Source organism: Malurus melanocephalus, unplaced genomic scaffold (assembly GCF_030028575.1).
Source record: "Malurus melanocephalus ecotype Western Australia unplaced genomic scaffold, MMel_1.1 scaffold_204, whole genome shotgun sequence".
NCBI classification, from domain to species: domain Eukaryota; kingdom Metazoa; phylum Chordata; class Aves; order Passeriformes; family Maluridae; genus Malurus; species Malurus melanocephalus.
Genome location: NW_026623436.1, coordinates 32231 through 49514, shown reverse-complemented (window position 1 = coordinate 49514; position 17284 = coordinate 32231). Strand labels below are relative to the sequence as shown.

The window sequence follows — 17284 nt, the reverse complement described above, 5'->3', positions numbered from 1 at the left end:
GGCTGGGCTCTATGAGAAGAGATAAACTGAGAAATTTTCAAGGACCAGACTATTCAATGTGGTCATTTCCTCTGAAAAGGATGAATACCTAAAGACACAAACAAATGATTGTTGAATCCAAGCAAAGAAAGGAAGTACAATCACACCTGGATTTAGCCAACTAMAAGTTATGTGTCTGTGCTTAGCTACCTTCTTTGGGCTGTGTAGATGGTCAGTGGTGAGAATTATCTCTACATGAGCATTCATCTCATCATAGATTAATGTCTAAGAGAGCCACCACTRACAAGCTCTTCTCCTTTGACTGTCTATAGTGGCTACACAGGATTAAGATGACCTGAGCATTTAAACTATACCATACCTTGAATCCCACAGCAAAGGTTTTCAATCCACACTGAAGTAWCCATAGCTRAATAATGGTTTTGGTTTRGTTTGGTTTCTTTTGTTTCAGAACGTGGAGAAATACAGCAGCTATCCAGTTTACCACAGTGTCTATGAAACCTATGAAATTGTGGAACAGTTTTATGATCCCACTTTCAAGAATCATCTGACAGTAGCTCAGGTACGGGGAGGGCTGGTGTTTGAATTGGCCGACTCTGTTGTGCTTCCTTTTGACTGTAGAGATTATGCATCAGCTGTGAGCAACTATGCTCACATCATCTATAATTTGTCAAGGAATCATGAAGAGGAGCTGGCAACATACAATGTATCYTTTGGTATGTACCACCTTTCATCACACTCCTCCTCTCTTAATGCTAACAGTGCCTTGTATTAATGTATGTCTTAGTCATGACCAGGTATTTAGCTTGTGGTATATGAACAGTAAAACAAGAACCACACCTTCCATTAATTTGAAATGGGAATATTTTGCTACTGGCATGCCTGTGTAGGGACTATGCCACTACCAAATAGAGCTAACATTTACAGTTGCATGTGCTTTCACCGTGTATGATTTGCCAGTGTCGACAACAATAAATCATTGTCATGTTTCCTTAAAAAAAATCACACTGCTTTGCAGTTTATAGTGTTGGATAAGTGTGTCTGAGAAATCTTTTTTTTAATCAGTATTCAGTTTAGGATTTGGTTGCTAATGACCGGTATCAGGTACATGTGCATGCGTCTGTGCACACACACACACATGTTCTCAATCAGTCTCAAAACTCTCTGTGAAGGGATGCAACAGTAAAACACAGCTTGCTGGGATTTGTAAAATCTCAGACCCACCTGAACTGTCTGATTCTGGTTCTATGATCCCGGTTTTGATATTCCTGTACATTCTTCATGTAGCAAATAGTAAACAATATTAGTGAAAATACTTACTTGTATTGTTTCTAAGACAGGTTTTCACACAGAATTACGTATTTTTAATGTAGGAMTATGTTGTCATCTTCTTTTTCTTCRGTGAGACTTTTAACAGTTCATGATCATGATCACAGTGGAAGATAAAGCTTTAATTGAAGATTTTGATTTATTAAATGGTATCTTCAGAATTTGAAGTTAAATACTTTATTCCTKCACCCTCTAGATGCCCTGTTTTCAGCTGTGAAGAATTTTACCGAAGTTGCTGCTAGCTTTCATGAGAGACTACAACAAATAGATATCAATAAGTAAGTTTAACTCTTTTTTTTTCTTCCCGTCAATTACTCCATGTAGTCCTCTGAGGTCAAGAGGGCTTAGTTCTCATTTGGTGCCACTTAATGGAAAAAAAAAGAAGCTGTAGTTGTGGCAAGCTTTTTGATGGGCTTTCAAGAAATTCTAGGCACCACCTATGCCAAAAGGCCTAGTTTGCACTTGACATAATTCTTACTTTATTCTTTGTAGGCCATGCCCAGAATGACAAGCCAAACTTCCTTTTGTGTATACATATATGTATGTTCCATTTCTTGGAAATAATCTAATTTAGCCATATGCTTAGCCTTATGGARCACTAACTGAGAATAAAAGCCAGCTGTCTAATGACAGTAACTTTCAGATAAAGGATTTAACAGTAATTTCTTATGTAAAAGATGACATTTATGACATATGACGTGTATGTGATATTTGCCTTAATCTATGCTTTAATTCAACCAGTTTCAGTTTCTGTTTACACCACTGTAAACTTGAAGCTATTTCCTTAATGGTAGTAGTTACTCCGGGTTTACTGTGATATAAACTTTACCATTTTGTATCGATGAAAGCCTTTGAAGGTGTACAAGTTACTTTGGATGTAAACCACCAAGCCCATATGTACTCTATATAACCTTCTTCACAGTTCTTTTATTTGTTAAGCATCAGTAGTATGCACAGGGCTATTCAAAGCACACAGGCACAGATGGTCTCTGCTCTAGGGAATTTCAAATCTACCATCAGATAAACACAATTCTTGGATGACTCAGAAGGTGATTCTGACATCACAGGGTTCCTTTTTGCATAAAAACAAATGCAGTTTTATTGAAGTAATTTGTGGCTGGCTGGCTTTGTGGAAAAGAGGGTCCTTAGAAAACTGTTTTACTAAAGAAGAGAATGCTCTGCCTAAGCATCCTTATGAAAAGGAAATAAAGGAATAAGATGCAACATGAGTGAAAATACCCAAAATGCTGTCTTCTTCGACGCTATCACTTGGCCTTTAAAAACARCTTTAATAGACTTTCCAGCTAGAACCAGACTCGGTCTCAGCCCTGCACAATTCTGTTGTGCAGGTTAGCTAACATGGGCTATCTTTTGTGGTCTACACTTAAAGTTCAACATCACAGATCTACTGTCCTTCATAAATTCAGATGTGTATGCTGGGATAAGCGTAGGTCAAACACAGTGTAACTAACATACTCAACATATTTCTTTTTTTTTTTTTTTAGCCTGCTTGCTGTCAGGTCACTAAATGATCAGCTCATGTTTCTAGAAAGGGCTTTCATCGACCCTCTTGGATTACCTGGCAGGCCATTCTATAGGTAAGAAAAGCTTACTTTTCCCTTTCTTCATGGAGCACACTGTGAGAATTCCTTTAAGATTTACAGGTCTCTCAATGGARTTAAAATTATTTCATTCAACCCAGTAAAAGTAGATGAGACAGGAGGAATAAGATTGAAAAGGGGAAACAACATTGGGGAAAAATTTAGTGTGATACACTATACAGAATGGGGAAGATTCTTGTTGGAAGCCTATGCAGATAATTTATCTTGGTTTCATTTGACTTCTAAACAGATKTAAAAGTTTAGCCCTGCAATAATTTTAAGTAATTTTCATTGTAGGAACTTTAGRAAGTTGTTCTTATTATTTGAAAGTGAAGTAGTGTATAATTGAAGTACCTATAATTTGATCAATTTTAAGAGCACAGTCGTGCTAGCAGATGCAATGAGGGCAATACTGAAACAGAAGGGAAGGGAATGAAGTGGTGCTCTCATCCAGTTCAAGARCGAAACCTTATTTAAGAAACAGTCAATCAAGTCTAACTTTTTGTCCTTCTACCAGTCTACAAAATTCAGAGCAGTAATCTTCCAACTAAAATCTAACTGCAGGAGGAAGAATTAAGATCTACAATCCTTGTACCTCTCATAGCTCATGATTAAAAAYACAGTYTCTTGTTAAAAGTCTTTCCTATCTSAAAGCATATCTCTATCTGTTGTAGGCTGTAAATCTCTGAGAAAATAAACTGGGTTGTTTTTAATCTTTTCATTTCTTCTAAGCTCAGGGAAAGGAAAATATTTTAGTTGGTTATTTCAAGTATCTATAAAGCTCTGGAATTTGTATGGCATAATGTAGCTTATGTTATTTTCTGGCTTCATWGACTATAACTGCTATTGCTGCAATAATCTTATTTATTTACATCTTCAGTGTCAAGAGTATGCCAGCAGGTATAGAAACAGACTGCTTTTATCCATAAAATAGTATATTTTATTTTCCTAATGCAGAATATTGTTATTTTCTTCCCTCAACTTCMTTACAGACATGTTATCTTTGCKCCAAGCAGCCACAACAAATATGCAGGAGAATCCTTCCCAGGAATCTATGATGCCATGTTTGATATTGAAAGCAAAGCTGATCARCGTGAAGCCTGGGAWGAAGTRAAGAGGCAGATTTCAATTGCAGCCTTCACTGTGCAGGCAGCAGCAGAAACACTGAAGGAAGTAGCATAAATATGAACAACATAGTCGTCAATGAAATGTGACAGTTTGCAGAAACCATAAAAATTGAGCATTTGAAAACACTAGGAGGATTATGACAAAGAACACAAAAAAATCTTGGTCTTTGCAGATAATATACCCAAGTGTAGTGCATTTAGTAATTTTTTAAAAAGGTAATGTACTCCATTCTCAGAGTTCTGGATTTAGATGTCTTCTGAAATGAGAGTGAAAATTTTTCAGGTTTTCTCTCAGCTTTGTATTTTAWGAATTGCTAACCACTGGATTTATTTTCAGAGTTTTGAATTTTTTTARCTTGATTATTATAACAATCTTCATAGATCAGGAAAACAGAATTCATTTCATGTTTCTATCAGTTACTAATTTTGTTGTTGCCTTTTTGTTTTTTATTCTGGGATTGCATAATTATACCTCAAGACAGACCTTTCAGCCTTCCTTTTACACAGATTCACGTATGGAGATGGGARAACTGTCACATACCATGTGCGGGTTGTATAATAATTGTAACAAGTTTTGGGCAGCCAGCCCAGAATACTTATCCATGACATTCTTTTCCTCACATGCCGAACCTTGCAGCTGYTTGCAAATAAATTTGAGCAAGAAGCTTTTAGTCACTGGAATAAAAACAAGGCAGTACATCTTGTCAGACATAGTCATCTCACAAAAGTCTTTCAAGATGAGGACCTTACTGTTACTCTTTTAACCAAAATCTACCCTTGCTATRCCTTGTCCATATAAAGATGTTTTTAATATGAAGACAATTAGAAGCAAAGAAAATTCATCATGTCTTTAGTTTGAAAAGATACCAGATTATTACCATTTTTGTATAGTCTGATTCTCATGTTCTGCCTACATTTATGACGGACAATGGGTCAACCAAGACCGGACAGAGAAGACTCAGAAAATCAGATCCCTTCATCTGACATTCTGCCATTCCTTACCTCTTGCACAGCTAATGTTTTGTGTGATTTGATGTGCCATTTTTAGCTGARGTCTCTACTATGTCTTAAATTACTGTCCCATGATCTGGTGGTTTTTATTASCATGGCAGATTATTTTATTTTCCATGAGGTTTCATTTATTCCTAAGTATTTCTACACTTCACATTAAAATATTTTAGATGAGTTACTATGATTAAGTTGTTATTTTGCTTATTTGTTAATCTGATACTTTTATCTAGTTTACCAGATAATAGGAAATGCTCATATACTCATAGTTATTGCCCAGTTATTTTCACATTTTTTTATGAAACTCTTTGGAGTAAAACCATGCAAATGTCTTCCCCCAAATCTAATGTTGATGGGATACACTGCTGACTCTATTTTGTCACTGCTGGCTACTCCACTTTCACCAAGGGAGAATTCATTATGAATGTCTAYAATCAACCTCTGAAAAAAATGAGCCAGGTTATTTAGATATCTTACCCTAGAGGATTTTGTCTGCAGCAGTCAAGGGAATGATAAGCTATATCCTCCATGCAGAGACGGGAAGCAAGAAACAGCTCCTGTTGACCAGGTGAATACAATAACAGTATTTTTCTGTTGCTAAGGAGGATGAACTGATGTGCTAATTCTAAAATGGTGGAGATCTTTCCCTATGTGGCCTGTATGCTGCTTTAGCAACTTTTTCTTTCAGTCCAGAAGACATAGATTTTTAATCTTTGGCCTAAATACAGCATTGTTTGATTTAAGTTTAATTAGCACCCTTTATGGCAATATTTAGCAGATAATATACAATGTCAGGGCTCAGGACCTYACAAAATAACGAGATAGCCACACTCTTAAACTACAGCAACATCCATTAAATAAAAAAAAAAAATCTGTTGGTTGTCTCCTCATCACTGCAGGGAACAAGATACAGGAATATAAATTCTCTCTCTTATTGAGTACAGGCTGGAGCTGTAGGCTTGTGTGAAACTTCATGAAGTTCAACGGGGAAAGTGCCAGGTGCTACACCAGAGTCAGGGCAATTCCAAGTGAAAGGACAGGCTGGGCAGAGAACAGATCGAGACTAGCCCTAGGGAGAAAACCTTGGAGGTGTTTGCAGATGAGAAGCTCATCATGAGCTGGCAAAGTGCATTTGTGGCCCAGAAAGCCAGCTGCATCCTGGGCTTCATAAGAGAAGTGTGGCCATCAGGTTGAGGGAGGGAATTCTGTMCCTCTGCGCTGCTCTCATGAGACCCCACCTGCAGCGCTTTGTCCTGCTCTGGGAACCCCAGTATAAGGAAGGCCTGTTTTAAGAAGTCCAGAGGAAAATCTAAATCACAGGGCTGGAGCACCTYTGTTGTGAAGACAGGKTGAGAGAGCTGGGGCGGTTCAGCCTGGATGAAAGAAGGCTCCAGGAAGACCTCACAGCACCTTCCAGTACCTAAAGGGGCTGAAAAARGCTGGTGGGGGACTTTTTATAASGACATGTAGTGATAGGACAAGGGGGAATGGCTGTAAGGTGAAGTTCACAATCTTTACTCTCTCTACCTCACTGGGTACATTCCCATTCTTGTGGAAGAAAGTGTCGAAGTTTGCAAGCTGCACTTCTCAGCTTGTAAACTTTATTTTAGTTGGAATCTGATAATGATCCCCTGAAGTTCAAGATAACAAAGACTCCGACTCAAACCATCAACATCCACTACTGTTCTAATCTGATAGAARGACTGCAGAGGCCGTGAGAAAGTTCAGGGGTCTGTGCAACTGGCAGGGTCAGGAGGAAACTACTGATTGGGAATTGTAGTTGAGCATTCCCCTGTTGCCATTTTTTCTGCCAGAGCTGTGTTTCCCACAGACCAGGCTCCCTTGATCTCTCAAGCCACAAGTTCAACCTTTAGTCAAASAACAGGTCGAGCAGCACAACATTAATGTGTCTTTCTTGCTGCACATAATAAGTTTTCGGGCTCAGTTGCTGAGCAGCTACAACCTACAGTTTACAAATCCTGGCATTCATCCTGTGTTTTCATGGACCATTGCTGGCTTTAGTAATTGGCTGAACAGCATAATTATGCATTTAACACACAAATGCGTGATAGTTTTGCATTTGGCATGTGTATCCTTGCATTTTTTTGAGTTTTTCTAGTTTACCTGGGATTTATGTATTTTAACTGAGTGGAATATATGTAGCTATCTTCAAATGCTGCTAGCTTCAGCTGAACCTCACTCTTGTTTTCACTGTCAGCATGAGCAATTCTCACCAATCCTGAGCTTAGTTTGAGGCATATGCAATTACTGATAGCTTTCATGATAATTCTAAATATCTAAACGTTATATTAATTTAAAGAAGTACTGAGCATTCAGAAGTTTGTGGTTTGGGTCTTTTTTGTCACCTGCACTCAGAATAGGAGTCCTTTTACCCTGTAATCTTTTCACAGTTTATTTTGCATAATTTCTCTGACTACTTTGGGTTGGTTTTATCTCTTATCAGCCTCAAACTTTTGATTAAACTGAAGTGGGTGTTTTCAAAATTGAGTGACCTCCACCTCCTTGGGAAACTTGTGCCAGTGGCTCACCACCTTCACTGTAAAAGATTTCTTGTTTATATCTAGTCTGAATCTACYCTCTTGTAGTTTAAAACTATGACTTGACATATTGCAAGAGGTCCTACTAAAATGTGTCCCCATCTGTACTGGGTTTGTGCGACAAGGTTTTGGTAGTGAGGGGCTACAGTGGGAGGGCTTCTGTGAGGAGCCCCCGTGTCTGACAGAGCCAATGCCAACCAGCTGCGAGATGTACTCACACTGTGCAATGSCAAGCTATCAGTGATGGTGCAAGTGTCTCTGTGATAACAGATTTAGGAAGGGGAGGAAAGTTACTCTGCAGAAGAAATTAGAGCCACATTAGAGAGGAAGGAAAATGTGTGAGAGGAACAGCCCTGCAGACCCCAAGGTCAGTGCAGAAGGAGGGGCAGGAGGTGCTCCAAGTGTCAGAGCAGAGATTCCTGTGCAGACCCTGGTGCAGCCCATGGTGAGTGCCCTGGCTACCCAGAGCAGTATTCAGTTGTCTGAAAACAGGCTCTGCAGTTCACCTCAGGTGTTGTGAGTAGTCTCACCTGACCTGTAGCTGAGCAGGACACAAATGCTACCCTGTACTGTTTTGCTCTGTTTCGAGGGTTTAGACATTCAATTAGCTTCCAAATGGTGTTGGCTATGCTTCTGTTAGAAAATGAACACCCTCAGTACGGATTAATTCAAGTGCTTAAAGCTAGATGTTTATCACACTGTAGGTACCCTAGGRTGTCTGGCCTGATCCCAGGATGGCCCCTGTGTTGCCTGTGGAAACTCTGTGGCACAAAGGAGTCAGGAGTGAAGATGGTTAAGCTGAAAAAAGTGGCTGCAATATGGGAGAAGATGTCTAATTTTTGTCTTTGTTTCTCACTATCCAAGTCTATTTTAATTTGTAATAAATTATTTTTTCCCTAAGTGGAATCTATTTTGCTTATAATGGTAATCGGCAAGTGATACCCTTGTCTTCATTTCAATCCATGAGCTGTTTTGTCTTATTTCCTGCCCATGTTTTGTCRTGGAGGGCATGTGATTGAAGATAGGTTTACACTCTATGTTATACTTGCACTTAATTGTAACATAACATCCTCCACCTGTGGGCCACCCATGGCATGTAAGAACATGTCACAACTAATAACTAACAGTAGCAGGACTGTAATTCTGAGTGGTAGGAGCCACTTGGTTGCTGCTTCTTGTTCRGCCTCAGCATTGCTAATGCCCTTGYCACTTTAAAAAGACRCACGCATAGAAATAAATGCATTTCATACATTCTCGCTATTACTATTCTTACTTTCTTCCCCCACTGATGTTATTATCATGTGAGGTCTAATTTTGATAGTAATCTCCAAAAGCCCTTGTCATTTTACTGTCTATTATGTGCCAGTCCTACACCTGTGGTGCTATATAAATGCTAATAATACATCAATATGCTCATTCTTTATGAGTTCTGTAGGTGGAATTCCATCTGGTTTGTATATGTCAATTCACATGCTGGTGTGAAATGTCATTGCTGTTCAGAATTTGTGATGGTTTATGAGCAGTTGGGAAATGACARGAAAAAAAAATCACAAAACTGGACGTGCTTATCATTTGAAGAAAACATCCAGCCCTGTGCTTAAGACAGTGGCTGTGACTCATGCAGAATACCCAGGTGGGGTAATTTTTCCCTGAAAAACCTTAGTTTAAGTAATTAAGGCATTACCAGTCTTTTCTGTTTTTTTCTGAATATTTCTAACTCATTGTAATGCATKTAAGAAAGTTTTGATACTTGGAGTGCTAACATTTCTTTCACAAACTGTATCTACTTTGACTTTGGGAGTGAGTGGTAGGAATTTGGAGCGTGCCCAGTCTCCCAGAAAAGCTTTCCTGCCTTCAGCCATATAAGTGGTCTCAAATGGGCAGATCCTCATTTGCAGAAAGATCATTCTTGGCTTCCATGTAACCATGAAGGAACTCAGCAGAAGAGAGTGRTGTGCAAGGTCAGACTAAGTTTGTGCAAGATGTGATGATTCWATGAATGCATTTTTTGACTGTTCCCTGGGCTGCAGTTGTTTCCTTCCCCATGAGATATTGATGGATTTGACTWAATTAGACAAGGAAAAGTTGATTTTAAGAGCCTTGTAATCTTAAGCGCAATTAGCTGGAGTATGGAAATAAATTTTCAGCTTTTCCCAGTTGCAAACTGGATGATGTCTGKAAGTATTCTTACCGGCCAGTCTAAACTGTGCTCTCAGCTGCTCTAAGTATTCATTATTTGCTAAGGATTAATGTTACCATGGGTTACGAAGAGAAGCAATTCAGTGTTTCATTGGTAGAGAGAAAACAAGTTTTCCCCTAATTTCATCTCTTGGCCACTTCTACTGGAACAGATWGTGATCAAGCCTAAAACAGGAACTTTCAAAACCAGAAAGTCCTAATAATTAATAGAAATTAGCCTTTTAAATTGTACGTACGCATTGCTTGGTGCGCAGCTTAAATACATATTTGTTACAGAGATGCACGTGCAGCTACACAGGAGTTGTCTGGAGGGGTGAGAGCAAGAAATGGGAGAGTTTTATTGCATTTGGAAAATCGTATCATCATCACCCAGGGATTAAGGCTTGAGAGCCGAGAAACAGARAAGCAAGTGAAAGGAATGAGAAGGGAGCGTCTTTACAAACTCTGACTCTGGGGGTAAGTTAAGGCTGATACTGGGAGATAGAAGGAAACAATAGGAAGGTTTCCATAGGAATTCCACTGATTGACTTACCCCAGACTATGTTAATGGACTACAAGAGCAGAGACACAGAAATGTATATTGAAAGGGGGAAACATGATAAAAGTGGGGGTTTCATCAGGCGTTTTGGGGAGCCTGTACCTCTCAAGTACCTCAGCCAGTGGGGAAAGAGAGAGGGAACTGCAGCCTGGAAATTGGGATAAAAGAGGCTTCGTCCTCTATGAATCTGAGAGACCCCACGGAAAATGCCCATGACCTCTCCCTTTGTTCATGAATAAAGTTCATGTTCAAGAAAAAAGGGACTCCTCTGTCTCCTTTTTGGACATAAACCTCTGGTGCTTGTGGATTAATTTTCCTGACACCAGGGACAGCCCTGGGGCCGCGGGTGGAAGGAGGAGGAGGAGGAAAAGGAGGAGGAGGAGGAGGAAGGCAGCTGCTTGCCAGCGCTCAGAGGCTGCCGAGCTGGCGGCCGGTGCTGACCGCATGGCCGGGAACAGGAGCAGGAGCAGGAGCAAAGCCACCATTCGTGCATGGCTCATCTGCCCTGGGCTGCTGGGCTGTTTCCTGCTGGGTTTCCTTACAGGTGAGTACAGAAACCCAGGGGCTCAGCCCCCAGCTTCTTTCCCCTGCTCATACTCATGTGCAAGCCCTGCTGTGATTTACTCACAAGTATGGGGATTATACTGCTCTTTAGGGACTTTGTAAAGTACTCGTCCCACTGCTTTTCTCTCTAGCACTTTCMGTCTTTAGGGAGTGAGGAATAGAATGGCTCCGTGCTTCAGTTCAGGACCAGCCCTTGTGAACTGACAGCTTCCCGAAACAGGCAGCCAAGCTTTCAGAGGAAAGATTAACACAAGAGTTTGAGACTTCAGCAATTGCAAGATGTCTCAGATTTAAAAAAAAAAAAAAATAAATAAATTATTTCCTGTTTTTTGCTGAAGATCTATTTAAATGCTCCTGTTCAGCTGTTATTTTAGAATTAAGTGTAGAATGTAGAGGAGGAGGAGGAGGAGTTTGACTGACAGCCAAGTTACTGAAGTTTTCATCACGCACAATGAACTTCACTAGAGATTCTTTTYTGAAGTCATTTGCAGCATTTGATTTAAAATCTAAAATTGCAYCTTCTTTTTAAACTTGTGTTGTAGCAGAAACCTAAGGCTAAAGYGTGAAAGAAAAATCCATGAGGGCTATTAAATATATAAAATACTAGTTTAATTTAGGAGATCCCTGAGCTGGAAAATTCTGATGTTTGTGCTATGTTTATGCATTTCCCTGGACAKCATCTTTTGGCCATGGTCCAAAATAGGATACTGGGCAAGATGGACTTGGACTGATGAACCATCATTTTTCAGTTCTGAGTGTTGCTACAATTGTTTTTAAGTGTAACAGGTCTTGTGCATATGACAGCACATGTATTTGTCTTTAAAATTTTCCCCCTTTGGGATTGTCTAACTATAATAATAAAAGGATTTTTTTATTGTTTTTATTTTTTTTTCCAAGACAAACCCATACAGTTAATATATCCTCTCCTACTACTATTTATGGCTACTGAATAAATATTTAACATTTTAAAACTGACTTGGGTGACAGTTAACTTTATTTTTTAATTATTAAATAGACTAACCCCACCCTTCCCCAAGTCTGTAACTATTACAAGGCTGGCAGAGTGGCTGTTGAGTCCTAGACCTTCACTTTGATTATCTTACACATTTGTTTTAAAATATATGCATAAACTTGCATCATGAGTATCGGGAGTTCAAACAGTTACACTCACATTGCAAACAGTTACTTGAGAGTTTTAACTGTAGTTTAAAATGAGTGAGAGATGAGGCTTTCTTAAAAAGGGGGTTTACCAGGGATTTAGGGTGTRGTCTTTTCATTATGTCACCGTTAGCATTTCACTCAATGAAATGTGTTTCACTATTTTGCTTCACTTCTCTGAGCTTGCAGAGACTGACAGAGGGTGCTCTAAGCCCTGTTCATCCTTGTGGGTTGAGCTGTTCACTACCATAGGTTGCACCTGTGCTCAAATATGTGTAGACATTCTTGCTAAATAGGAAGCTTTTCAAATGTGTTACAGGATGGTTTACAAAACTGACTGAGAAAAAACCCAACTCTTCAGATGTCCATCAAAATGTGAGACAGAAACTTGTGGCTGAAATGAAAGCAGAGAACATCAAGAAATTCCTTCGGTAAGCCTTGTGCATTCTGGTTTTTGAACAATTTTATCAGTCCAAAAAGCCAGAAAGTGATAACATCAGCTCCCATCTGATAGCAGAGCTTTCAAGATGCTTTGGAAGTATTTGGTTTGTATGAGGGAAGAAGATGGAGGCTGACAACTCTCCTGTTTCCTACCCTCCCCGTTTTTGAAGTTGCCTTTTTGAAGTAGTTGTTCTCTCAAGTGTACTTCCCTCAGCTGCATTGCTGCCAGTGCTACCCGCACTTCATGATTTCTCATCTTGATTTAGTGGTGTGCCTTTTTTTCTTGCAAGTGTCTGAAGCTCTAATGCCAGATAACTTTGKTTTCTTTCAGACTGAGATGATTTTACTGTATTTGAGATACGGTGATTGCCATGCATTRCATCTGACTGCTCATCTGCTCAATGTCTCCTTAAACTTTCAGTTTGAGCAGCCAATCTAAGTAGAAAGTTAATCTATTAAAAAWTAATGCTAYAAATTYGYATGACACTGAGTTGCATGTATACTTACAACTGGTAATTCCTTCCAAGTGGCCAAGTGGATAATGGGCTGTTAATTGGGAGCTCTGGCATCCCATTATACCCTATCTTCTGTTTCAGAGATAAAGGGCTCTGTCCATGGTCAGTGTGCATGTACTGGTTAAGTCTTGTAATTGTTAGTAAATATACCTTTTTCCATCCTAGTGTATCCATGTAGTTCTTTCAAAACATCTAAAATGCTAGGGAGATAAAAATACCCTCTTTTTTTTTTTTCCATTCCACTGAAAATGAAAAAAAGTCCAACCCCACATTATTGTACAGAGGAACAAATATATTCACATGAAAAGTAAAGAAATACTAACTCTGTTTAGTAAAATGTTAGTATTCAGCATGTAAATCAGCAGCTGTATCATGAACATCAAAGGATTACTGACTAATTTGATTTTTATACATTTATTCTAAACCCAAAAGGTTTCATTTTTTTATCAATTAGCTTTTTTTAGTCTAYAGGCCTGATCTTATTTTGTATTTGTTGCTTTCAGTAGATTGGAGAGTTCCTGAAAATTATACTTGAGTGAGACTCTAGGCAACAGAGCATAAAATAGCTCTGTAATTATGCTAAAGTCTCTTGGCTGTAGGATATTAATGGTTTCKCATTTTTCTGCTTGCTTTGGTGATGGGCCAAATGCTGCATGCTGGTTGGGGTTTTTTTTTTTTTTTTGCCTCAATTCAAATAAAAATCAGGAATTACAGAAAAATTTTATTAATACACTATCCAAAAGGTTTGTCAAAAGATGTGAACTTGAGAATTTTAATCTGTATTCTTAGACTACTATATCTGCTTTTATCAAGTGGGGAAAGCAAACTAAAGTCTCAGAAAATGCAGACTCTTTGGTTTCAGCATTGTATCACAGTTCTGAAAAGGATTAAACTGTTTAGAAGTAAAAAATTGGAAAAAAACACATTCAGTGTTGTTCAGTATATTTTTTACTGATGGCATGTATAGTATTTAGACTACTTAAGGAATTAAAAGGTACTTAAAATACTTACGAGAATTAAAGTGCAAGAAGCAAACAAGCAACAAGGTTTGACAAAGGTTGCTTCCAGACCTTGGGGCATAACTCCACAGTCTATAGAGTGGGGATGACAATAGCAGAGAGCAAAAGGTTGTGGTTTACTGAGAGAATCTGGGTGCGTTCAGATCCTGGGGCCAGGTGGGACTGGTGAAAGAGCTCGATGCCATGATTGCAATGTTGCTGTAGATGAGAAGTTCTGATGGTAGAAAGAGGCCCCAGKTGGCTGAAAACATGCTGATTTTGTGCCCCTTTTTTCAGTAAGGACAGCGTGGGGGGACTGTGGGCTGGTCAGCTCCAGTCCCTGGAAGGGTGACCAAACATCCTTCTGGAATCTGTTTCCTAGCACATAAAGGACAGGAATATAGTTAGGAAAAGTCCGGATTTATTTACTATTTATTTGTGTGATCAGYGTGGTTGCCTGGCTACGKGCAKGAGACATTACAGTGGCTGTAACATYCYTGACTTTAACAAGRCTTTGAACATCACTCTCCTTTGGAAGCTGAGGARGTACACACTGAAGAATATGGGTTAAAAACACTGAAATCACTGGCTGAAGTGCTATTAATCACGGTGTTTGCTACCACTAATGAATGGTAATTGCTGGTATCTGACATCAGTGGGGCAGCCATTGACAGGGAGCCGCTTGGGAATTTGAAGCTGATGCTGAGTACCTGACTGACTGATGAGCTTTCACCATTACTCACTTGTTCAGTGGGCTGAACAAACTGTAGACAGATTTCTGTAGGGTTGCCTAAAGGGACTGGATCCTATTCCTGACTATTTATCACCATCAGGTGTTATAGCTGGTATGGAAGTAAATGTTGTTAAGAAGGATTTTGTTGTYCAGGCTTTTGATTAAGAAAAAAGAGCAGACCTATGCAGATGATTTGATGTAATGATTTTCAAGTTAAAATTATTTGGACGTTAGGACATTCTATGCCAAMAGTACAAATCATCTGATGCCAGAATTATCTGGAAGGTTCCTTTCTGAATGTGTAACTTTCCTGTATTTATTTCTGCTTTTTGCATATTGCTAGCATTCTTTTGCTGAATCTTTGATGCTGATTTCCATTGCTTGTGTGTAGATGTGCTATTCCTGTTAATGCAGAGAAAAGTTCAGCTGACTTACCTKAAGGCCTCAGGAAAGGTCCTCTGCTCTGACTGTGTTTTGTACATGTCCTGATGCAGACTCTGATAAACAATCATGTTCTACAGCTCAAACTTTAACAGTGGGACCTTACTGTCCATGCACTGTGTCTTGAAGAATAGCTTTGTACACACTGATCCTATTTCACTGTTGTATCTCTGCATTCACTGCTTACTAGTGGTTTTCTGTTTCATTCTAGTTCATTTACCAAGTCGCCTCACCTCGCAGGAACGGAACAGAATCTTCTTCTTGCCAAAAAAATTCAAGGCCAGTGGAAGGAATTTGGACTGGATTCAGCAGAACTTGTTAATTATGATGTGCTTCTTTCATACCCAAATGAAAAGCAGCCAAACTACATTTCAGTAACTGATGCTCAAGGAAATGAGGTGATCTTTTCTATTACAAAACTATATCTATGTAAAACAAAAAAAAAAAAAAAAACCCAGGGTCTTCCTCTGCATTCTCACCTAGTCAGCTCAGCATGTGCTTTATATTATTAAAAAAAAAAAAAAAATCCAGTGCAAAGGGAATTAATATTTAGAAAAAGTTTTCCAGGCTATGCAGTAACACAGCAGAATGGCTGAAATCTCAGTGCTTCCTACAGAAGAGTGAGGATATGTGGAGAGGCTGCAGTTTACACCATGGACCATAAGGTGTTAGAAGGGTTAGATTAAGGATACATCTAGKCCAATATCCTTTTTCCATAAACAGCCTGGAGTGGATGCACAGGGACATTTAAAAACATGGAAGTGTATTTCAGGCATGCAGTTCTTCCAGTGTCTAATTTTTTTTCAGCTCAGGGGAATGCTCTGCAATTAGTCTCTTGAAAAATCCTCATTAGACCTTTTACAACTCTTTATCCAGTCAGTGACCCTCATTACATCTCTCTTCCAAGTACCTACCCAAACCCTGCTTGAACAATCTTTGCTTCCACAACATACTGAGGTAAGGAATTGCAGCAATACAATTAATTTTATGTAATATTGCCTTKTTTCCCTTGCTCTGAACCTGATCCCACTGGCTTGCTATGGTGTCTCTTAAGTTAATGTTGGAAGTACTAATGAACTTTTCTCCCTTTTGAATCTCTGGGGAAATAAAGAAGTAGATGTAAGTTCTGACAAGGAGCCTGAGCAAGCAGAGAAGATGGCACTGCTACAGAAGCATCATAGCACATAAGTAAGGATGAAGAGCCATGGTAGAAAGTAAGGGGTATGTGCACAGGGATGACATGAGCTTAGAGAGGAAAGAATGGCAGAATTCCTCCAGAAGTCCTGTAACAGTCTCAACTATAATCTCACAAGGTGACAAAGGGTGTCATGACTGTTACAATACAGTGAGAAAAGGCAGCACCTTTAACYGGAGATTTGCTAGAGAAGAGATGAAGAGAATAATAATAATGATACAGGTGGGAGCAACTACARAAGAATCCTGGGATGGCATGGATGAACTAGATGTCTTTTACTGTCACCATCTCTCGACAATTTTCAGCTACTTCTTTGCTTAGGTTCAGGCAGTGACTGATGATCACCTTCTGACATGTAATCTCTTTGTATTCATATCTGTATTCTGTTACAAAAGTGCAGCTCCWGATCCCTAGCTGTGTTTTTGTTTGAATTTATGTGTGCTAGTTAGAATTGTATTTTTTGCTAGCCATTTATGGAAATGATAGTTTAAACTGCTGAAAAAGCTAACTAACTTGGCAAAAGCCAAAGCTTTCGATACTTTTCATCCATAGGACTGCAGTGTTTTCAAATAGTAATTATTTGACAAGGAGTCTGATGCACAGAAACAGAATAACTGTCTCTTCTGACTAAAGTTTAAATTAYAGTTAGCATTTGCTGAGTGTGTGAATTTGTGCCTGGAGGGTTTGACCAAAGACTGCTGTTATTTTTTTATAGGTTTTCAATACATCCTTGTTTGAGCCACCTCCACAGGGGTATGAAAATGTTACTGATATATTACCACCATATAATGCTTTTTCAGCACAAGGAGTGCCAGAGGTAAGAAAARAAATTATGTAAAGCTACTATTGCCTATTTTTTGAAACACTTCCTGGGACAGAGTG

General features: G+C 39.0%; 1 protein-coding gene across 4 annotated transcripts in view; it reads left to right on the top strand.

Annotated features, from left to right (window-relative positions):
- LOC130577948 (putative N-acetylated-alpha-linked acidic dipeptidase) overlaps positions 1-17284 on the top strand; it is a 62796-nt gene that overhangs the window by 21545 nt on the left and 23967 nt on the right. The window contains exons 16-19 of one of the 4 annotated variants that reach the window (XM_057373652.1): positions 449-713; positions 1523-1604; positions 2832-2924; positions 3920-5244. In XM_057373652.1, coding sequence (XP_057229635.1) covers positions 449-713; positions 1523-1604; positions 2832-2924; positions 3920-4109 — 630 coding nt within the window. In that variant the 3' untranslated portion in view covers positions 4110-5244. Of the gene's footprint in view, positions 1-448; positions 714-1522; positions 1605-2831; positions 2925-3919; positions 5245-10801; positions 10902-12398; positions 12511-15418; positions 15606-17117; positions 17220-17284 lie in introns of those variants that run through there. The other 3 variants (XM_057373655.1, XM_057373653.1, XM_057373654.1) reach the window with 3 other exon arrangements.